Genomic DNA, 24,340 nt, shown 5'->3' with positions numbered 1-24,340 from the left:
GTGTCTCCTTCCAGAGATTATCTGTACTTTCAACACTTGTCAGAATTCATTCTTGAACATGAACAACCACTAACTGTGACATTCAAGCAGATAGTTCTACCTCTATTGCTGAATAGCCAAAAAGCAACAGGACATGGATGAACATGGCTACTTCAAATGAACTAATTTTTACTAAAAGTGAAAGAATTGCTTATACAAATTCTGAAAAATCTAAATGAAAGCTTTCAATCAAGCCATTAGACAAGACACATAAATCCTGTTAAAATTATGGTCAGAAAAATCTCTTTCTAGATGAGCTTGTGGTGTTTTGTGATTTCTTTTAGTCAAAGAGAACTACCCAACTAACTGTGTTTTTCCCCTTTCTGCCTGGGAGCCAGAAAAAAAACCTGAATAAAGTAACACACAAGTTTCTCAAAGTCTTATTCTCCTATCATCCACCTTAAGCCACTATTTTCTAAATTTCTCCAAGAAATCAATAAAGGAGTAAAAACAAGTAACCTCTCATATTTTATCTTGGAAAATCATGACAAATCTGCAATCTACTCCACAGTATAGTTATACCTGCCTAAGTTACTTTAAAAAAATTTTTTCTGCCGAAACCGGTTTGGCTCAGTGGATAGAGCATCGGCCTGCGGACTGAAAGGTCCCAGGTTCGATTCCGGTCAAGGGCATGTACCTGGGTTGCGGGCATATCCCCAGGAGGAGATGTGCAGGAGGCAGCTGATCGATGTTTCTCTCTCATCGATGTTTCTAACTCTCTATCCCTCTCCCTTCCTCTCTGTAGAAAATCAATAAAATATATTTAAAAAAAAAATTTTCTGACAATTGCTTAACATTTTTTAAATCCCCATTGTTGAGGAAAACTTACATTCTAGAAAAATAATGTACTTTGTCATATGACTTCAAACACCTGGGCACCATGCCAAGTATACATAGGAGTCATGCCTATTAATTTTTTAAAATTTCAATTTATCTGAAAAAATTGTTTTTATTGGAGGTGGCTTTATTTCCATTCTTGAAGAAAGATATACCCAAATTAAAATTGTGTTTGCTCTGGCTAATGGTGATTTACAAGTTAAATGAGTCACAAAAAATCGTGCATTTCCTTATTCACTAAATGCTTATTCCGTTTTTGCTATGGGCAAGACATTATACTAGGTTCTGGGGAGGTACAAGATAAAGGGACACACTCTGTGAAGTTACTGCCCTTTCTATCTTGTAATCAGAGAATGGAGGAGGATAGAAGAATGAAACTGGGTATAAGAGGCAGTGAGAGGCAAAGAAATACAAACAATATGTACTACAAAGCAGACTGACTTTAACAGCAGAACAAAACTGCTTGATATAGGAAGAGAAAATTTAATTCTGCCTGAGAGGAATCAAGGGTTAGATATGATGAAGCAAGTAACATTTTAATTACACTATGTGAATGGGCAACAAGGACTTGAGATGTCAGCAAAGCACAACTTAAGTTCGTATGGATACATGACTGAATGGAAGGGGATGAATGGGAGACACTAGAAAGGTAAACTGCAGCAAACAGTAAGAAACTCAAAACCATTAAGGATGGATGAGCAGGGAGTAGGCATACTTATAATTACGTTTTGGAAATATAGCCAGTACTGTAAACAGTCAGATGAGAGGAAACTAAATGCAGAGAAATAAGTTAAATTATTAAAAGTCCAAGGAAGCATGGGAAAAAAGCTAATTACAAAACAATACTTTAAAATTCAATCATGTATTTATGAAGGAAAAATACACATTTTCCAATCAAAACTATATTCATACACCCAGAAAACTGTCTGGAAAAACATGGAACCAAAATGTCTACATGCCCAGAAGGCATGGCTCAGTGATTGAGTGTAGACCTATGAACCAGGAGGTCACGGTTTGATTTCCCATCAGGACACATGCCCGGGTTGCGAGCTTGATCCCCCGGTATGGGGCATGCAGGAGGCAGCCAATTGATGATTCTCTCTCATCAATGATGTTTCCACCTCTCCCCTTTCCTTCTTCTCTGAAATCAATACAAGTATATTTTTAAAAAACAAACCAAAAAACAAAATCTCTACAGTGGTTACCAAAGGTGATGGGATTATATGGGTGATAATTTCTTTTTTATAGTTTGCTTTAATTGATGAATCTTTTTTACAAAGAATATACAAGAAAGCTATTTCTATTTTAAATAATAAAAGTTTGAAGAGAACAAAAGGCTGTTTTGTTTTTGTAAACAGAAAAATAATAAATCTATATTGGATCTGGTCTGCTTGAGGTGCCAAAAGGAAGTAGGAAGAAAGGAATAACAAAGAAACACAAACTCAGATTTTAGCTATTTTTTGCTCTGTTGAGATAGTAATGTATACATTACAATATATAAAAGTTCCTTTTCTTTAGGTTAGCTTTATATAGCCACCCACCTGAGGAAAATAAGACTTATTTTCAGTATTTTAGAACCTGTATACTTCTAAAAGAGAGGGCAACTAATAAAAATTGTGTAGGTTGAAATATATTTTGTACTTACTTACAAAGCTGCCTTAATGAATTAGCTCTGTTTGGAATAGTCTGTACCAATGTTTTCTCTGGCAAGTTAACCTTGTCCAGCCTCCCTTACTACTTTCATCCCAACCTGGAACAAGCAAACCAACAGTCATCCACCCTCAATGGGTAGATAAAAGACTTAAAATAACTATAAACTATAAAATACCCTCCTGCATGTTAGTAGTCACAGGCATGATGGGATTGTAAAGCCCCATATTAGATTCACTTATAATAAGTATTTACACTGAAAGAGCACATTTGGTCTAGAGAAGATAACACTATGGAAAACATACCCCATTAGAAGCTTTCTTCTTTGCTTTCCATTCATCCAGTTGTGCCTTTGTCTTTGCATCAACTTTAACAAGCAGTTTCTTCTCTCCAATCTGCAGGTCATGCAATAACCTGAGTGCACGGAGGGTAGATTCAGGCTCCTTATACTCACAGAATCCAAAGGCTAGCAATAGATGTAAAGAATTAGTAAAATATCACTATAATACTGATAGATGAAGAGTATTTATGAAAAGTTAAAATCATTAAGAGATCAAATATTATAATACAAGGATTATTCATGCTGTCACTCCACCCTTTCCTTCAATTTCCTTTGAAAAGGGTTTCACTTTTACACCCTTAACCAAAAGAACAAAAACAAAAACAGGGGAAAAAGAAAAATTCTAACCAGGCAAACTACTACTTATTAGAAGTGCTGATAATATAGTTAACAAATTCAGCACATTTCATAACTGTTCATTATGTCATGAACTCATTCCATCCAGACTTCCTAACAGCTATAAATGAGAACAAGTTGTTCTCATTTATTCAACGTAAATACAACATTTTTCTGAGAAGTTAAACTATAAAAGTAACAATCTCTTATGCTGGTTATTCATCTAATTTTTTTTTGTATCTTTCATTTTAATAACTAGTCTATTATTATCATGACTTTATATCAGAGATATTAAAACAAAATTAAATTTAAAAAGAGTAACCCAGCCCTAGCTCATTTGGCTCAGTGGATAGAGCGTCTGCCTGTGGACTGAAGGGTCCCACGTGCAATTCTAGCCAAGAGCACATGCCCGGATTGTGGGCTCAATCCCCAGTGGAGGGCATGCAGGAGGCAGCAGGTCGATGATTCTCTCTCATCATTGATGTTTCTATCTTTCTCTCCCTCTCCTTTCCTCTCTGAAATCAATAAAAATATATTAAAAAATAATAAAAATTTTAAAAAATAAAGAGTAACCTAAAAATTGGAAGTAAAATTAAACAAGTAAATCCAAACATTTACATAAGTTAATGACGTAACCATACAGAAAGAAACTATTCTGAGTGAACCTAAAACAGTAAATTTAACCATACATTTTTAGTGTGACATACCCTAAGGACGTCTAAAATTACTGTAAGTGAAAAGTGAGGTGAAACAAGCCAGTAATTATTTAATGATCTCAATAAATAAAGAAAAAAGAACCTACCTTGAAGTTTTCCAGATGCACCTTGTACTCTCTTCCAGCTTAAAACCAAGCCACATTTCTTAAAAAGGAAAAAAAAAATGTTACCACTTAACAAAATTAACTTATAATGCAAATAAGAGCACAACTCTATTATTAGACTAAGAAAAAAATAGAAGCAAAAAAATATATTAGCAACTAAGTTTCTTAAAATTCTCAGTTCCTACAAATCTATTATATGAAATATATAACAAATTATTTCAAAGAAAAATATAAATTCTTACTGATTCTTATTTGCAGAAAATTGTTTTAATAAATTAGAAATTTTAAAGCATTATTTATCCTACAAATATATATCAATGCCCAAGTTATAATAGTCAAAACTATAGTAAATTCAATTAAATTCATAAAGATTTTGTTTTAAAATACGTGTATATATTAAAAAGTTTTAGTGACATGCGAAAGTGCTTGATATGGGATGCAAAACATGGGACATGAAATTGCAGATATACAGTAAGATTTTAATTATGAAAAAAACAAAATGAATTTTCACAAAATGATCAGAAATATTCCAAAATGTTAAGGGGCAGGTTGTGTGACTTTATTACAACTTTTTTCCCTTTTCAATTTTAAAACATTATTTCTAATTATTAAAAAACAAGTAGGTTTAAAAAAATTACTTCTAGAAAATACCTGGTTTGCCTGTCAAAGCTAATGTAAATGTTTCACATCTCCCTTCAGAGAAACCACTAAAATATTTTTTCTGTTTTTATAATCAAATAATATAAAAGGTAAAAACACTTGAAGTCTAACACTGCATGAGAAACAGCAGCAAAATTCAACAAAATTTTAAACAAAATGATGGATGGTAACTCATCCTATAGAGCAGCGGTTCTCAACCTGTGGGTCGCGACCCCTTTGGGGGTTGAACAACCCTTTCACAGGGGTCGCCTAAGACCATCGGAAAACACATATATAATTACATATTGTTTTTGTGATTAATCACTATGCTTTAATTATGTTCAATTTGTAACAATGAAATTGGGGGTCACCACAACATGAGGAACTGTATTAAAGGGTCGCGGCATTAGGAAGGTTGAGAACCACTGCTATAGAGCAAAGAAAGCTATCACTCCAAGTGTCTACAGAGGCAGATACTGGTGAAAAAGAAAGGCTATACAAAGCCAAGTAGATCTAGAGGTCATCAAAAAGGGGGAGAGGGTGGCCCTGGCTGTGTAACTCAGTTGGGTAGAGCACCATCCAAATATGCTAAGGTTGCACGTTCCATCTCCAGTCAGGGCACATACAAGAAACCATCAGTGAATGTATAAATAAGTAGAACAAGAAATCGATGTTTCTGCCTCTCTCTCTCAATAAAAAAATAAAAATGAGGTAGAGTGGAAAATGGGGTTGAAGCATGAAGCTGAATAAAAACAGGTGCTTGCCTAACAATATAACTACAGCATAATTAAAGTCAAAGTTCTTCTCAAGTAACTACCTTAGTCCCCACCCCCAGAAAGCAGGAAGAGTTTAGTCTGAAGAAGGTGAACACACAAGCTTGTGATATGAAGCACCAGATATGAATGAAAGTTTGGATAAGGTATCGAGTGGGTAACAAGGAAAAAAGGTAAAAGTATGAGAAATGCTTGGAAAAAGAAAAAAAAAGAAATGTTTGAGCCTGGCCTGTGTGACTCAGTGGTTGGTCATCAACCTATGACAGAGGTCACGGTTTGATTCCTGGGCAGGGCACATGCCTGGGTTGTGGGCTGGATCCCAGTGGGGGATGTGCAGGAAGCAGCTGATCAATGATTCTCATCATTGATATTTCTATCTCTCTCTCCCTTCCTTTCTGAAATCAATAAAAATATATTTAAAAAAGGAATGCTTAAAATTAGCCCTTCAACCCCAACCCATATACTCATGAGGCATGAACCAAATTTTCTAGAGAAAATAACCAGCCTCAAAGAAAAAAACCTCCACGTATGAATATTTAATACAGCTGGGTGTTGGTTAGATTGCTTAAAATAATGTCTAACATTTTACAAACCCAGTACAAAAAAGCCTTTTAATCCCTAACTCTTTTTTTTAAAATATATTTTATTGATTTTTTACAGAGAGGAAGGGAGAGAGAGAGTTAGAAACATCGATCAGCTGCCTCCTGCACACCTCCTACTGGGGATGTGCCCGCAACCAAGGTACATGCCCTTGACCGGAATCAAACCTGGGACCTTTCAGTCTGCAGGCTGACGCTCTATCCACTGAGCCAAACCGGTTACGGCTTAATCCCTAACTCTTAAACATGACAAACAATCTAGGATCACCAGACATTTAAGGGAACACCTAAAAGTGGAAGAGAAATAAAAGGCAGAAAAGAGATCAATTTAGGAATCCAAAGAAAGCTTAAAAACAAAGCACTCTGTTGCACATATAAATCAAGAACAAGTTTTTTAAAGGGATATTTCAAACTGAAAAAATATACACATCTCCATACAAAAATTTGTACACAAATATTCTTAGTACCAGTATTCATAGTAACCAAAAAGTGGAAACAAACTAATTGTAAATTAACTGATGAATGAGTGAACAAAATATGGTAGAGCCATTAAATGGAACACTATCAGGCCATAAAAGGGAATGAAATACCAATCTATCTACATAAAAGGCTAATCCTCAGGTATGTTGGAGAGCCATTCCTACAGTGCAACGATTTTTGCCTTTTGCCGTAAGTCGGAGCCCACCTACATAAGCACCTATGTCACTCACATGGAGCACATACACAGCAGTAATGAAGTGAAATAGTAAAAAAATTTTAAAGATAACAATCCCTGACCTTTACTTGTGGTAAAAACAGTAAATAATAAGAAACATAAAGCACATATGTACATACGTCGAAATGACAGAACGTTGTTTTTTTTTACAAATAAATGGGAGATGGCGATGCAATGTAACCACGAAACGAGGAACATCAAGTCCAATGTAAACGAGGACTGTCTGTATGCTAAGTGTCCTTCCCACCTTCCGACAGGTCGCTATGACACATACTAACCACCAAGGGGCAGACTCTCCATGCAGGAGCTGCCGTGATGTGCACAGAGAAATGGCACAGTGGACCTGGCACCCACAAAGCAACACTCAGCTTTCCCGCCACCATCTTGGAGCATGAGCCCACCAAATTGCAGCCTACGCTGCCAAGACCCCATAGTGCAAAATGCAGCCCACAGCCCAGCCCAGCCCAGAAACGGTGGCTGTGGGTGCTGGGCAATAACGTCACGTAGCAACGCCCGGCTTCTTCTCCCTAGCGACTAGCCTCCTTGCGGTTTCTTCAGCCCAGGAATACAACTTGCTTCATAGCCAGGTGGAAAAATTTTACACTTTAACCAAATGTCTGTGAAGCGTTTTCCCGTGCCTCATTTCATTTGATCCTCATCACAGAAGCCCTGGAGTAGGTAGACAGGAGACTCGGTGGAATCCTATTTTCTTTTCATTAGCCGGAAAACTGAGATTTAGAAAGCTTAGAAACTTGACCCGACTGAAAAGAAGAAAGGAATGGTGGACCTTGAAAATGACTTCAGGTTTTCTCACTGCGCAGAATATAGTCAAACACTGCTGCAGTTAAATATTTTACCCTTTGTTCTCCCTGTGTGATCTACAATAATAATCTGCTTCGTGTTGATATTTACTACTATGTTGGTGACAATTACCTGAAAGAGAAGTTGGGGTGCTTCGCTGGGCTGGAAAAAGTTTAGCTAAATCAGAAAGCAGGTCTAACTAAGCAAGTTTATTCTTTATATATAAAAGGCTAAGTTGACTTGCCCAAGCACAATAAAGCTCTTACTGGCATGCATGTGTTTCGATCTGCTATTGTCGATCGTCAATTTGGTTCACACTCTATTATAGAAAAAGAGTGAATAGTGATATTAAACTATTTCTTCTAATTAATTTCCTTTCAATGTGCACGAATTCATGCACCAGGCCACAAGTACAAACTATAATATATATGTACCTTGAAAACATTATGCTAACTGAAGTTAAAAAGGTCACATATTTATAATTGTTATATAAAATGCCCAGAATAGGCAAAACCTTAGAGACATAAAGTAGAATAGTGGTTGCCAAGGGCTACAGAGAGAAAAGAATGGGGAGTGACTGTTAATGGTTACAGGGTTTTCTACTTAGAGTGGTGAAAATGCTCTGGAATTAGTAGTGGTATTTGTGCCACTTTCTGAATATACTAAAAATACTGAATTATGGTACATAAATTATATCACAATGAAGATTTTTTGAAAATGTCTTTGCAATGTTCCACTTTTGGAAAAATTAGCATCATCTTGTTAAAGTGAAGATAAGCATGCCCTACCACAGAAATTCCACTTCTAAAAGAAAACATGATGCCGTAACCGGTTTGGCTCAGTGTATAGAGCGTCGGCCTGCGGACTGAAGGGTCCCAGGTTCGATTCCGGTCAAGGGCATGTGCCTTGGTTGCGGGCACATCCCCGGTGGGGAATGTGCAGGAGGCAGCTGATCGATGTTTCTCTCTCATGGATGTTTCTAGCTCTCTATCCCGCTTCCTTCCTCTCTGTAAAAAAAATCAATAAAATGTATTTAAAAAAAAAAAAAAGAAAGAATGATATAAATGTATTGAGATTCACCTCTGAAGAGGTGATATTACTAGTTATAATATCACAAAACACAAAAAACGGGACCAATCCATGTGACCATCAGTAGAAAATTGACAATTTATGGTGTATTTCTACAATGCAATAACATACAGAAGTTGAAAGTAAATAGAACTACACGTTAGGTGAAAAAAGCAAATTGTGAAGGAATACAGAAATAAAACTAGTGCCCTGGCTGAGAAGCTTGATTGGTTAGAGTGTCGTCCCAAGATGCCAAGGTTTCAAGTTCAATCCCTGCTCAGGGCACATATAAGAATCAAACAATGAATGCATAAATAAGTGGAACAACAAATCGATGTTTCTCTCTCTCTCTCTCTCTCTCTCTCAAATCAATAAATTAAAATATATGTGTGTGTGTGTGTGTGTATACATATATAACCGCAAGCAATCAATCACACAAATTCAAGGGTGAGGGGTGGGTAAGAGATCAACCGAAGGATTTGTATGCATGCATATAAGCATAACCAATGGACCCAAGACAATGGGGGGGGGGGGGCCGCAAAGGAAGGTCAACGGGGGGGGGGGGGGGGGGAGGAAAAAAAGAGACATATGTACTACTATTTGTAATACTTTAAACAATAATAATAAAAAAAACTCTTCAAAAACATCAATGAGCCGAAACCGGTTTGGCTCAGTGGATAGAGCGTCGGCCTGCAGACTGAAGGGTCCCAGGTTCGATTCCGGTCAAGGGCATGTACCTGGGTTGCGGGCACATCCCCAGTAGGAGATGTGCAGGAGGCAGCTGATCGATGATTCTCTCTCATCGATGTTTCTAACTCTCTATCTCTCTCCCTTCCTCTCTGTAAAAAATCAATAAAATATATTAAAAACATCAATGAGCCCTAGCTGGTTTGGCTCAGTGGATAGCGGGTCAGCCTGTGGACTGAAGGGTCCCAGGTTCGATTCCAGTCAAGAGCATGTGCCTGGGTTGCGGGCTCAATCTCCAGCAGGGGGCCTGCAAGAGGCAGCCAATCAATAATTCTCTCTCATTACTGATGTTTCTATCTCTCCCTCCCTCTCTGAAATCTATATATATAGTCAATGTCATAAGACAAAGAAAACAAGCAAACCAAAATAAAAAAAAGGTGGGGAGAAGGGAACTATAACTTATAAATAAAATTTATTAAAGAAGCTGTCTAACAAGGTGTGACAATTAAATGTGATATACAATCCTTGACTGGACCATAGGTCAAAAACAAAAACATGCTATTTTAGAAATTATAGAGAAAATTAAATTTTAAAAATAGAGCATGCATGTAAGCATAGCCAATGAACATAAGACACTGGGGGGTAGGGAGGCCGGGGGGAAGGTCAAGGGGGGAAAAAAAAGGGAGACATATGTACCATTCTTTGTGATATTTTAAGCAATTCCGGTCAAGGGCATGTACCTTGGTTGTGGGCACATTCCCAGTAGGGGGTGTGCAGGAGGCAGCTGATCAATGTTTCTAACTTTCTATCCCTCTCCCTTCCTCTCTGTAAGAAATCAATAAAATATAATAAAAAAAAGAAGACTTGCCGAAACCGGTTTGGCTCAGTGGATAGAGCGTCGGCCTGCGGACTGAAAGGTCCCAGGTTTGATTCCGGTCAAGGGCATGTACCTGGGTTGCGGGCACATCCCCAGTAGGGGGTGTGCAGGAGGCGGCTGATTGATGTTTCTCTCTCATCGATGTTTCTAACTCTCTATCTCTCTCCCTTCCTCTCTGTAAAAAATCAATAAAATATTAAAAAAAAAAAAAAAAAAAGAAGACTTGACACTTTAAAAAAAAAAAATGCGTTAAGCTGGTCCAAAAAAAAAAAAAAAAGAAATTAAGAAAAAGATCTAGTCCTTGTCAGTTTGGCTAGGGTCCCAGGTTCGATTCCAGTTAAAGGCACATACCTTGGTTGCAGGAGGCAACCAATGGTTCGATGTGTTTCTCTCACATTGGTGTTTCTCTGTCTTTCCCTCTCTCTTCCAACTCTCCCAAAAAATTAATTGAAAAAAATCCTCAGATGAGGATTAACAAACAAATAAATATAACTTATAAATAAAATTTATTTAAAAAAGAAAAAGATCTATGTATATTAGTTAACAATACTGTATCGTCCTTAAATTTCTTAAATGCAATAATGATTTTGTGATCATATAGGAGAATGTCTTTGGTCTCAGGAAACACAAGAAGTATTCAGAGATGAAATGTCTTATCACAACTTACTCTCAAATTACTCAAAAAAGGTATGTAGCGTGTGTGTATATAAAGAGAGTAAATGTAGCAATATGTTACAAGGGTAATCACTGTACTGTTTGTTCAACAGTATTGCTGGATTAAAAATTTTCAAAATAAAACAAAGACAAATTCAGAGTCCTCTTTCTGCTTTTTGTTTAAAATTTATAACAAAAATAAACCTTTTAAATGAAAAATAAACAGTTTAACTTACAGCAAGGAGCTGTCTTATGAGCATGTCTGAGGCTTTCTCAGAAATGTTGCCAACAAAAACAGTAGTAGTAGGACCACAATTTTCATCATTTTCCTTTGCCTTTAAGCCTGGATGATCCTTTCTGGCTCCCAAATGCTTTCCAACCATGGACACAGTGGGTACTAAGACCTAGAATTAAAAAAGGCAATAAAATTTGATCTGGCAATTAAACTTCCTATCATGTTTAATGTAACATTAGGCTAAAATCACCAATGTTAAATTAGTAAATACAGGGTGGGGCAAAAGTAGGTTTACAGTTGTTCGTATGGAAAATACAATAAATAAATAATAAAGCAAGAATAAACTGTTTCATGCACTTACAACTGTAAACCTACTTTTGCACCATCCTCTATGTAGCACATTAAAAGGTCTACATACTTAATCTAAAGCTCTTAGCATTTCTCATTAATACAAACATTCATGACAAGGAAAGTCCCACTTTTAGATTACCTTTCTTTAAAAACTTGGAAAAGCAAAAATAACTTGGATAAAAACTTTATGTTTAAGACATCATATATCATTTAAAATTATCAACTACATCCACAAGTTTATTCACAACTGTACTCTGTTTAGCATAAAAGTTCAATTATCCCTGCTAAACCTCTTATAAAATATTCAAATACTCCCATAGCACTCCCCCACACTTTAAATTTACCCTTTATCACTTACTTGAATTTCTAGCTTATTGTCCCTTTATTAACTTTAAAGTTCCCAAAGGAAGAAATAGTCTTACTCTTCATTTTATCTGGAAGTGAATTTAGCAAAACACCCACAATAAGCACTGAATAAATACTGGTGAACTGGGGGAGCTGCTCCAAACTCCAAATGCTATCTTTTCTTAGGCTGAAATGTAAGAAAGTAAGAGTACCTATCATGTGGAAGCTTTCCAAAATGACCAAACATTGGTGCCTAATGCAAGAAAAGCTGGACTCCCCCCCTAGTATGCAGAACCTATCTTCTTAGTGGTCTGCCTCACAGCAGATTCCTATTTGTCCACCTACTTCACATCTCCCTTTTAATGTGAATAACACCACTCCCCTCACTTTTCAAAACCATAAATAGAAAAACAGTTGAAAGTAACATCTAGCCTCTCTCATAGTGGAATTCCAAATGAAGCCTGATATTCTACCAATGAACTCAGAGAAATATCTGGTTAAATAATAGCTAAGAGGGTTATTATTTATTCATGTGTTATAATATATTAACATTCTTAATTAAGATGTTTTGATGAATGTGGAGAATTAAGGTTCAAGACCTAAGAATAAATAATGAAACACTTCCCTAGAGGAAAGGTTTCATTAAAACTACAAAGCTTGAAGGTATCATAGTAGAAGACACACAAAAAAATAGCTCGGAAAAGGCTAAATATTAGGTAGGTAGGAGGAAAAGAATAGAACTATATTCAACAAAAATTTCATTTCAAAACTTTTATTTCTGCTAGGATAATTCTTACACTCTTTTAAGAGATCATATATATCATATCATTCTCCTATCTCCAGAAACCAAAACATGAGGAATAATGAAAAAGACAATGTCCTAAATCTGAACTAATATGTAAATCAGTCTAGAGAATGAGAGAGAAACCATAAAACTATCTGGGGAGCAGTTTTAGGAACATATGCACAGCTGAATGAAAACGTTACTTAATCAAGTAAGTAGTATGATAGAAATGGATGCCCACATCCTTCCTACTATTCTTTTAAATGCTTAAAATAATTTATCTAAGTTTATCAAGCTTTTTAGTTTTAAAAGCACTAACATATCTAATTTCCTCAAAATTAATTATACTTACAGCCGTGGATGGGTAATTCAGCTGGTTAAAGCGTTGTCCCAATACGTTAAGGTTGCAGGGTTTGATAACCAGTCAGGGCACATACAAGAATCAACCAATGAATGCATAAATAAGTGGGAAACAAATCAATGTCTCTCTCTCTCTCTAAAATCAATCAATAAGTAAAAAATTTACTTAACAATTATACTTACAGTTGGAGCAGGAGCCATAATGCTCATTGGTACAGGAATCATTGGGGTTCCTAAGGAAAAAGCATTGCAAGTTGTAAGCACACAATTATATATGACTGTATTCTGTATCAACTACATGCCATATATACAAGTACTAGAGGCCCAGTGCACGAAATCTGTGCACGGGGAAAGGGAGGTCCTTCAGTCTGGCCTGCACCCTCTTGCAATCCGTTCACTCCTAACCGCTTGCCTGCCTGCCTCATTGCCCCTCACCCCTTTGCCTGCCTGCCTTATTGCCCCTATCCACTCTGCCTAGCTGCCTGATCACCCCTAACTGCCTCTGCCTCAGCCCCCACCACGGCTGCTTCATCCGGAAGGACATCTGGAATGACATCTGGAAGGTCGTTCGGCTGTCTGGTCTAATTAGCATATTAAGCTTTTGTTCTTATACTCACTTATAGTTAATTTAAGTAGAAATGTAGAACTAATGAGATACTGAACATCTTAGTTTCAAAAGCAATGTGGTATCAGGTCAATCTATACAAGTTTACCTACAACAAAAAACTACTCTTAAAGTAACAAGGCTACCAGAACATGCTTTTGACTTAAGGAGTATAAAATTCTGAATAGTTACTGATTCATGTTCATCTTATTCAGTACACCCGCAAAACCTGCACTATCACAAATACAGATTCATTTATGTATTAACAATATTAATTAATCCTTTAAAAGTAAAAAACAGCCCTAGCCAGTTTTGCTCAGCAGTTAGAGCATCAGCCCTTGGACTGAAGGGTCACGGGTTCAATTCCAGCCAAGGGTAAGTACCCTGGTTTCAGGCTCCATGCCTTTCCCTCAGTCAGGGAAGGTGTGGGAGGCAACCAAGTGATGTGTGTCTCTTTCACATCGATGTTTCTGTCTATCCACCTCCCTCCTGCTCTCTCTAAAAAAAAAAAAATCAATGGGAAAAATATCCTCAAGGGATGATTAACAAGAAAAAAGTAAAACACAAATCCTTTCACATTTTTTTTCCTTTAAGTATCAAATGATAAATTCTCTGAAAACCTAGGAAGAATCTTGTTATACCTGGTTCTTTAATAAAAACAAAAAGTGGCCTGGCCGGCGTGACACAGTGCTTGAGCATTGACCTTTGAACCAGGAGGTCACAGTCTGATTCCCGTTCAGGACACATGCCCAGGTTGCAGGCTTGATCCCCAGTGTGGGGCGTGCAGGAGGCAGCCAATCAATGAGTCTCTCTCATCATTGATGTTTCTACTTTTCTCCCTCTCCCTTCTTGTCTGAAATCAATACAAATATATTAAAAAAAAAAAAAAATTGGCCCTGGCTGGGTGGCTCTGTTGGTTGGAGCATTGTCCCTTACACCCAAAGGTTGGAATTCCAATTCCCAGTCAGGGCAGATACATAGGGGAGGCAAACAATTGGTGTTTTTCTCTCTCTTACACTCTCTCTAAAAATCAACTAAAAGTAATGGAGGGGCAAAATAGTATCTATCCTATATAATAAAAGCCTAATATGCTAAGTGTCCGGTCATCCATTCAAAAAAATCAAAGAATATGCTAATGATATGCTAAGGCTGTTCAACTGCTCGCTATGATGTGCACTGACCAGCAGGGGGCAGATGCTCTGACCAGTAGGTCAGCTTGCTGCTGGGGTATGGACCATTGGGACTGAGTGAGAAGAGCCGGACACACCCTGGAGCCTTCCCGCGGTCCCTCCCAAACTGGCCAACCTACCTTGTCCCTCCCTGACGCCAATCGTGCACCAGTGGGGTCCCTCGGCCTGGCCTACGCCCTCTCACAATCCAGGACCCCTCAAGGGATGTTGGAGAGCTAGTTTTGGCCTGATCCTGCAGGCCAGGCCTCTAGTATATATAAAAGGCTAATATGCAAAGTGTCCCCTCGGGAGTTCTCTCACTCGCTATGACATGCGCTGACCACCAAGGGGCGGCGCAGAACATGGCAGGTGACCAGCGACAGCAGCAGGGCACTGAGAGAGCAAGGGAAAGAGGCAGCTGGGGGAATCGCTCGGTGGCGGTGTGAGGGTGGCAAGGGAAGGGAGAGGCAGGGAACGTGATCAGCCCTGATCAGCCCTGATCACTGGCCAGGCCTAGGGACTCTACCCGTGCATGACTTTCGTGCACCGGGCCTCTAGTATATAGAATAATACTCTATATCTGTGTTAAAAGAAAAAGTACTAACGGAGCCCTGGCCAGATATCTCTGTTGGTTGGTTAGAGCATCGTCCTAAAATGCCAAGGTTGCATGTTCCATTCCTGGGTAGGGCACATACATGAATCAACCAATGAATGCATAAATAAGTGGAACAACAAGTCAATGTTTCTCTCTCCCTCTCTTATATATAAAAAAAAATCAATTAAAAAACCCCACTGGTGAATAAAATAATATAGTTACGTGGCTTATAATATGCATTAGAAAATATCTGGATGGACAAAGAAAAAACTAAAAATAATTCTGTGGGAATGTAATAAAATTTTTTCACTGTGTATTTTTTCTTTTTTTTTTTTAAATATGGAACGCTTCACGAATTTGCGTGTCATCCTTGCGCAGGGGCCATGCTAATCTTCTCTGTATCGTTCCAATTTTAGTATATGTGCTGCCGAAGCAAGCACTATTTTTTCATTTTTGAACCTCATGAGCTATCTATTTTTTTACGTAACTTTTTTAAAAAATGTCCCAAATGAGTTTATACTCAGTCAGATATGAAAACTTCTGCCATAGGAAAATGAGACATCACATTTCCAGAATGATATTAACAGACAGCTTTACTACTAACAGTCACACACATATCTTCCTAAAAGTAAATACTACAAAAGTATAGGCTAAAACAACTACAGTACTCACAAAATTACCTGGAGGTACAGGTGGAGGAAAGCCAGGAAACTGTGGTGGTGGAATCCCTGGTGGGAGTGCTGGGATTCCCATGGGAGGGCGATTCAAATGAGGGGGGAAAGACATTCTTACTGCAGATGTCTAAAAAAGAAATCATGACAAATCATTTTATTTGAAAACTTTACAATTCAATATGCCTGGTTTGTTGGCCTTCATTTTTAGAGTATCTGCAAAATTCTAAAGTTTTCTTACCCAAAGAAGTTGGCAAAGACCCTCTTTTCTCTGTCTGTCCATTGAGAATTTTTAAAATTTAGATCTTTTCTAAAATAAGTTCCCAAAATGTACACGATCTAAGTTCAGGATAGACTCCTACAATCATATGGGAATACATATAAAGGAAGAAAAAAATTTTGAGGTTCAGTTAATATCCAAAATTAAATACGAAATATCAATGAATCTTTTTAAACCAAACTCAGAATCCAGGAAGGTTTCTAACAGTTATTTTTTTAAAAGTGTTCTGATACATTCATTTTTAATACATATCAGCACCTTTCTGAAAACTAATTTACAAAGTTACACAGTATTTATTGATTCAGTGTTGGCCAGTTCCTCAAGTACAAATGACTGTCTCACTGAACTATAAACCTGGGGGTAGGAGACATCTTAACATCAGGTCACATAGTAATCACTCAAATACAGAGAACCGCCCTGGTCTTTGTGGCTCAGTTGGTTAAAGCACTGTCCCGATATGCCAAGGCTGTAGGTTCAATCCCCAGTCAGGGCATATACAAGAAGCAACCAATGAATGCATCAATAAGTGAAACAAATCAATGTTTCTCTCTCCCCTCCCCATTCCTCTAAGAATCAATTAATTTAAAAATAGAAAAAATTTAAAAACAGCCCTAGCCGATTTGCTCAGTGGATAGAGCGTCAGCCTATGAACTGAAGGGTCCCGGGTTCAATTCCAATCAAGGGCACATGCCTGGGTTATGGGCTCGATCCCCAGTAGGGGGTGTGCAGGAGGCAGCCAACCAATGATTCTCTCCCATCATTGATGTTTCTCTCTTTTTCCTTCTTCCTTCCTCTCTGAAATCAATAAAAATATATTTTAATAAATAAATAGTAAGTAGGTATCAGTATAAATTAAAAAGGGGAAATGCCAACTAATTTTACTATGTCTTATATTTTTAAATAATCCTTTATATTTTTGCCCAAAAATAAAAACAAATACTCTATAAGAAAAAATATATCTCCTTTTAAAACAGAGACAGCTACTGTCCTACTTACAGAAGCTCTTGTATTATAATACTCTATCTCAGCACTTTTCTTAGGAGGACAGTTGGTATTAATACCTGTTGAATAAATGAATGAATGAGTAAACAAATTAACTCTGAGGTTTTCATTAAACAAATCTATTAAGAAGCTCCCATGTGCCAGGTACTATGCTAGCCTTACAATAATTATAAATGGAATAAATATCCTTAGGTGAGAATTAACAAAACAAAAAAAAAGAATTAAAAAAATTTCATCAGACTACACGTTTAATTTTAGTATATGCCAATATATCCATTCCATGCACTTCTAATTTTTCTATGAAATATTTCCCTTTTACTTCACACTGTTCAAAACTTGCTTATTCATAGGTTGAACTTCAAAGGTTGAGGCAATCTTATTAAGACAATAGCCCTTCCATGACATTCAGAACACAAACATTTCTGGTAACGTCTAGATAAATATTATTCACTTTCAAACATCCTAAAATGGGAGTCTCAACCACTTATTTCAACATAAATTTTTATATATTTTGATATGTGAAAATGATTGAGGAAAAACTTTTAAAACCATAAGCAAAGCTAATCAGATTTTACCTAAAATTGAGCAATTGTAATACTCTTATAATAAATTACATAGATATTCAAAGTTGATACTTTGTAGAATGAAGTTGGAAAGAGAGTTAGGGAGTACTTTATTTTATTTTTATTGATTTCAGAGAGGAAGGGAGAGGGGGAGAGAGAGAAACATCGATGAGAGAATCACTGATCAGCTGCCTCCTGCACACCCTACACTGGGGATCAAGCCTGCAACCCGGGCATATGCCTTGACTGGGAATCGAACAGGTGACCTCTAGGTTCCTGGGTCGATGCTCAACCGCTGAGCTACATCCTGGGCGTGCTTTATTTTAAATACAGCGAGTGGTCAGAAGATGACAATTGGACAAAGACTTGAATGGGCGGAAGTAGGAAGCCCTATTTAACATTTAGGGACAATAGCCCCAGCCCCAGTTGCTCAGTTGTTTGGAGCAACTCCCGGAACACCAAAAAGGTTTCAGTTTGATTCCCAGTGGTCAGGGTACATACTGGAGGCAATCAATGTTACTCTCTAAAGTCAATAAATATATTCTCAGGTGAGGATTAAAAAAAAAAAAAATTTTTTTAATCTGGGGCAATAATCTTCCAAACAAAGAAAATACAAAAAGCCAGCGGTGGGAGGAATAGCAAGGCCAACAGCTGGAGTGCAGTGTGCAAGGAAAGTCAGACAAATGTAAAATGTTACTGGGGGAGGGGCTTCAGAGAGTACAGGGCTTTGTAGGCCACCGTAAAGAATTTGGTTTTTCCTCTAAATAAGGATTTCTTATTTGGCTTATTTTACCAGTGTTCCTGGTCACTATGTTAAGACTGAAAAACAAGGGTCAAAGCAAAACACGACTTCAATAATCCAGAGAAGAGGGGGCCCTGGAACAAGTGGTACAGTGAAAGTGGCAACAAGTTGCTAGATTCTAGATTTATTATGAAGCTCGCCAACTGCTAAGGGGAATGTGTGTGGGATTTAAGAAAAGGAGAGATGGAGAGGTTATTTTTATTAGCACTGAAAAAAATTTAAATAGTATTTTAAAAATACCTGAATAGGAGTTCTTCACTTTTAGAAGAGTCAAAGCATTTTAACCAGATAAGTAAAAAATTAACAAAAACATACAGTGTTATGCACTTATCAAAATTCACTGAAATTAAAATGGGTGCATTTTATTACATGTAAATTTTATCTCAATAAATTTGATATTACCCCCACCCCCAAAAACCAAACTTCTAAATAAGATTTATCTCTACCACTCTACATATGCATGCACTTCTGCTTTTCTTTTCCACTTTACTCTTTCAAACCAGTCTTTTTTCCCTGCACTCCTGAGAATACCATCGCTGCTTATATGCATTCCTCCATTGCAGATTTATCCTGATAGGAACAAAATATTTTACCAGGGATAGACTTACAGGCGCTAACCCCATCACGACACTGCCAAATTTCTGAAATCGTGAAAGGCAAACGAACCAATAGACTCTCCTCAGCAAGTAATCCTATACAACTACATTCACTCAATAAATATATATGTGCCCGGTTCTTTTCCAAGTATTATTTTTATTAGTTCTGAAAGAGCAAATTTAAGTTATATAGTTAAACACCAAGTAGTGGTTCTACACTGACTATAAAAGATTAGTGCCGCATGCACTGTTTCCTGCTCTGCTTATAACCTGGCAAGATACAATGGACTGACATACCTCCCCAGCCTAAGCAAAGCAAGACCCTCAGAACATCATTTCTCAAATTGAATTTCCACAGACTTGCTGGAGTCTTCAGAAACTATTTCTAGGAAAAAAGTGTTCCCTGTCCAAAAAAGAATGGGAAAGGCTTAACCACAAGTTTCTTTTATAAGAAAGCTTTTCATAACGTTATCGAAGTGTTTTGAGTCTCCCAAAAGGGAGCTGATAATTAATTTTCTGAGATTTCCACTTTGCCATTTTACCATTTTCAATGATAAAGGTAGTGATAGTCTGGAGTGGAGTGGGAACGGAAGTGACTTGTAAACAGCAAAGAGGAATCCGTTGGGGTAATGGTTACACAATTCAGTGCATTTGCTAAAAATCATTGAATTGTAAGTTTACAATGACTGAATTTTATGCAATTACACTTAAATAAAGCTGCTTTTAAAAAAAGCAATACCAATTCAGGACAATTTCAAGCAAAATCCAATTAAGACCTGTGGATTAGATAATACTGTAGCAATATTAATTTCCTGACTTTGACCATTGTACTGTTGTTAAATAAGAGAATGTCCCTGCTTTTAGGAAATACACATTTTGTGGTTAAGGAACACCACGCATGCAACTTACAAGTAAACATTTCAGAAGAAAACTGGAGAAAAAGGGGAAAGGATAAAGCAAATTGGCCAGGTGATTTAGGTAATATGGGTGAAAGGTATTTGAGAATTCTTTGTACTATTCTAACTTATTTAAAGGTTGAAATTATGTCAAAATAAAGTTTATAAAAAGCATTATCACTATTCTGGTTAGTGGGAATATCATATTTTCTTATTTTCAATTTTCAAAAAAAAAGCTAGGTAAAAGCTATTCAAAAACTTTGTGAGGAATCGAAATTATTATAAATGGTAGCAGCAGTGTCAAAAGACTATCGAGAAATTTAAAAACAGAATGTTTTTGTAAAACCTTAAAAGATTCAAAGACTGCTTTTGCTTCCAATGTTATAAAATACTTAATATAAGTTTCCCTTAAATTATGTATAATTAAAAATTTTTTTTTAAATTATGTATAATTAAGTATAAAGCTCATTTATCTGGGGACAAAAATGTTGACTTTAAGTCTGAAGTAGTTACCCAACATTAAAATGGACTTATTGGACTTATTTTTAAAATATATTAAGAGCCTTAACACTGGAATAAAAATATAGCAAACACAAAATAAACGTATTCAAACTATAATTGGTATATGGTGCCTATATGCAACAGTGGGACAATAATTTTCTTCCTAACTATGTGTTCTCTACCAAAAAAAATTTTTTGAATTACACTCTGGGGACCAAAAATGGAAATTCGGTAACTCCAAGAAGATGAATTATTTAATAAAAACGTTTTTATTTACTTTCATTTACAAAAGCCTTCAACATACATTATCTCACTTAATCTCCCAAATTACCTTGTAGATATAGTCTCCTTTTACAGATGAAGACGCTAACTTGTCCAAAGGAACACAATGAGTGGGTAGGGACCCCCTCAAGGTCCCTAATATCCTGCAATTACCAATCCAGGGGCTGTTTTCACTGTGTCATAATGCCCCTTTCTAGTAACATACCAATGAGAAACTTTGCATTAAGGATTAACTTCTACTTTATAAGACTATTCACAGAAAAATAGTCTATTCACAGTACACTGGAAGAAATGTTAGAATCAGGGTTAGGCTCTTGTACTTCACTGAAAATTCTTAAATAACAATACGTACCGGTTAAAATGGACTAAACACTACGTCATTTGGGTATTGCACTAAGGATTTTACATACATTGAATGAATTTCCAATCTCAATCATCCATGAAGTGAATACTATCCTAATCCTTATTTTACAGATGAGGACAACAAAGGCTTTTAAAAGAAAGGTTAAAATTTGTAATAGTGTAGCATCTACGTATTAAATCACGAGCAACTGATAACCAACTGAACGGCCTTTCTAGGCTTCTGAACGTTGGCGGGAACAAATCTTAAAAATTGAAGTACCCAAGACAAACGTGGAAGTTGTGTAGACACTGCTGTCAACTACCTAAGGCACAGCACTTCACACTACAGCAGTCCGGTGCAAGAGAGGTCCAATCTCTTCCCTCCTTTCGGTCCGCTCCACTCTGCCCGGGAGCAACATGGCTTTTCCAGGGCCATACAAATCCACATTACATAACTGCAAAATAATCTTCATCCTCCCAGATCTAGTTCGAAAAACGTATTTAAGAAGTAGTACTGAAGACCAAAGAAGGGTGAGAAAGAAGTCACACATTTTAATGTGCAAGCGTGGTCATCGCCTAGACAGAATGAATGGAGGTACAGCTCACGGCAACCTCCACTGGAGGAAAGGGGGCAGGACCACAACACTCATCTCAATCTTAGACAAGCAAACGAGGAGGGCGCTTTAAAAAAAGAAAGAAAGCGGGCATTGACTACATTCGGGGGCACGGAGGTAGGTGGGCAGGTCACACGGGGGCGGGCTCTCGGTGACCCGAGGGGGAGGGAGAGAGATCCGTTGGTAGCCGGCACCTCTCTGAAAAGGGTGGATGCTGGCTGGCTTCTCGGCCGAGCCTAGGCCAAGGGAGTCCTAGGCCCGGAAATTGTACCGTAAGGCTCCGAAGGGGGCCTCCGCGAAGGGCTCCCCAGGGGCGGACCAATCGTTTTGTGGCAAACGTGGATCCCAGGAGGTGCCGACGGGACTCCCGGTGGCCATCCGTGAAAGGAAAAGGAAAAGTGGGCGACAATGCGAGGAGAAAGGCTCTGGCGGTAAGCGGGTCCGGCCTCCATGGGCTCCTGCTCGGCCCACTGGTTTCCGAGGCCTTAGAGAAGTGAGGAAACCCAGGCCTCGCGCCCCTCCCCTCCCCCACCCGGCCCCCCTCTTTCCCCTCGTCCCACCCCGGGCCCTTTCGGAGCCTCCCGGCTTTTCCTTCCTTCCTCCCCCCCCCCCCCCCCCCCGAGCCGAGGTACCCGGTTTCCACACGCGTTCAGAGGCGTGAACTCACCCGCCGCCAAGACAAGGGGACTGTCTCCGAGGCCCTCTGGGCTCCTGGTTACGGGAGACTCCACCGGTTCGAGGTTTCTGCGCGCCGCTCACCGGGAGACTGGTTCAGAGGCGACCACTCGCAAAGGCCGCAGCGCAAACACTGCCGCGCTGCGCGGGGAGCTTCTGGAGGTCTTCCTTTTGCCCGGCGTGCACTGCGGCCGAAACCGTGGAGAGAAGCACCATAGAGAAGAACGCGTATAGAGAGCCCTCACTGTCGGCGCTCAGTCACCACGCCCCGGCGAACGACCATAGAGAAGGGGCGCCTAGAAAGGCTCGAGCTGTAAATTACGACCCACCCTGCCATGTTTGATTGGAGCCGATTGAGTCTTGTGACTGCGGGACGCCATCTTGAGGTCAAGGTTCCCGCTGGACCCTGCGCGAGCGACGTTAGAGGATTTCTCACTTATTATAGTTTGTGTCGAGGATTAGATCCTTGTTTGAGGTTCGATGGGCCGACCAGTGGGCCCTCGCACAGCACCTTAAGCCCCAGGGGCTGCTCTTTCCCTAGAAAACGATGGCTTTTTATTCCAACACCATTTCTCGCCTCTATGCCCTCTTCCACCCCCACCCCACCCGGCCGAACTCGACGACTCTGGGTACCGGGAGAACTGGCCCCGGTAGGGTTCTTTTGTTTATTTGTTTTAAGTGCACACACACCTCACATAAATGCTTATGCTCACTGGGAGGGCCGGTGAGGTAACGAGATGTTGGAAATACCTCAACCGACCTGTGAAAACATTTCCCGTGGCTTTCATGCTCCAACGTAAAACAAACAAAAAACTCCGCTAACTAGATTAAGGAGAATAAGCGGATCACGCGTGATTAGATTATTCCCTGGCTGGGCTTAACGGTCAATAGCTATTGACAGGCCTTTGTTTCCCAACCGCTTGCTTCTCAGAAGGCTCATAATTTATTCAATGTGAAGTTGCTGTCTCCATAAAGGACTGTGCTGGGCTGAGTGCTAGGCGCTTGGTAAACGGGAGTAAGAAGTTTTATTTCTGTCCTGGAGGCCCTGCTAACGAGGCGGAGCCGGTGACAAGTTTTGATCACTGTATGTAAAATGGAAACGTATCTAAACAGTTCCTACTTGCGTTGTTTCCTGTTTAATTTGACTTTAGAGAACGAATCACCATCTGCTGTCTTATGTATTTTTTCTTATTCTGTGGTCTGCCCGCCCTACCCCACTAGAATGTAAACTTCAAGGCGCAGAAACGCTGTTCGTTGCTGTATTCTCAGGGCCTAGAACAAAGCCTGCATGCAGCAGGTGCTCAATAAATAATTGTCTAATAGAAGGAATTAGTACAGCCCTGGCCAGTGTGGCTCAGTGGGTTGAGAGTCACCCCATGCACCCAGGGGTCCTGGGTTCAACTCCAGGTCCAGGCACAAGCCCAGGTTTCGGGCTTAGTCCCCAGTAGGTGGGCAGGAGGCAGCCGGTCAATGTTACCCTCTCACGTCGATGTTTCTCTCTCCCTTTCCCTTCTGTCTCTCTAAAATCAATGATAAAAACATATTTTTTAAAAATGATACATGATGAGCCCTAACCGGTTTGGCTCAGTGGATAGAGCGTCGGCCTGCGGACTGAAGGGTCCCAGGTTCGATTCCGGCCAAGGGCATGTACCTGGGTTGCGGGCACATCCCCAGTAGAGGGTGTGCAGGAGGCGGCTGATCGATGTTTCGCTCTCATCGATGTTTCTAGCTCTCTATCCCTCTCTCTTCCTCTCTGTAAAAACTCAATAAAATATATTAAAATAAATAAATCGACCTTTCACTACTCCAGATATTTGTAGTGTGAATAGGAAGTCCCA

At 38.8% G+C, this 24,340-nt stretch overlaps 1 protein-coding gene and 1 non-coding gene across 13 annotated transcripts in view; both read right to left on the bottom strand.

Annotated features, from left to right (window-relative positions):
• RBM25 (RNA binding motif protein 25) overlaps window positions 1–22,700 on the bottom strand; it is a 47,998-nt gene extending 25,298 nt beyond the window's left edge. For 2 of the 12 annotated variants that reach the window (XM_036312055.1, XM_036312105.1), the window contains exons 1-8: window positions 17,226–17,296; window positions 16,191–16,307; window positions 15,959–16,079; window positions 13,094–13,143; window positions 12,903–12,923; window positions 11,072–11,239; window positions 4,005–4,062; window positions 2,832–2,992 (exon numbers count right to left, since the gene is read on the bottom strand). In XM_036312055.1, coding sequence (XP_036167948.1) covers window positions 2,832–2,992; window positions 4,005–4,062; window positions 11,072–11,239; window positions 12,903–12,923; window positions 13,094–13,143; window positions 15,959–16,079; window positions 16,191–16,232 — 621 coding nt within the window. In that variant the 5' untranslated portion in view covers window positions 16,233–16,307; window positions 17,226–17,296. Of the gene's footprint in view, window positions 1–2,831; window positions 2,993–4,004; window positions 4,063–11,071; window positions 11,240–11,779; window positions 11,862–12,902; window positions 12,924–13,093; window positions 13,144–15,950; window positions 16,080–16,190; window positions 16,308–17,225; window positions 17,297–20,920; window positions 22,312–22,494 lie in introns of those variants that run through there. The other 10 variants (XM_036312042.1, XM_036312033.1, XM_036312013.1 and 7 more) reach the window with 10 other exon arrangements.
• On the bottom strand, window positions 15,612–15,718 carry LOC118661145. Its single transcript, XR_004969161.1, has one exon. It is a non-coding gene; the product is annotated as a U6 spliceosomal RNA (small nuclear RNA).
• Window positions 22,701–24,340: the final 1,640 nt, after the last annotated feature.

Source organism: Myotis myotis, unplaced genomic scaffold (genome assembly GCF_014108235.1).
Source record: "Myotis myotis isolate mMyoMyo1 unplaced genomic scaffold, mMyoMyo1.p scaffold_m19_p_1, whole genome shotgun sequence".
In the NCBI taxonomy this organism is placed as follows: Eukaryota; Metazoa; Chordata; class Mammalia; order Chiroptera; family Vespertilionidae; genus Myotis; species Myotis myotis.
Note: the sequence above shows the minus strand (reverse complement) of the source record. Positions and strands in the feature narration are given on the sequence as shown.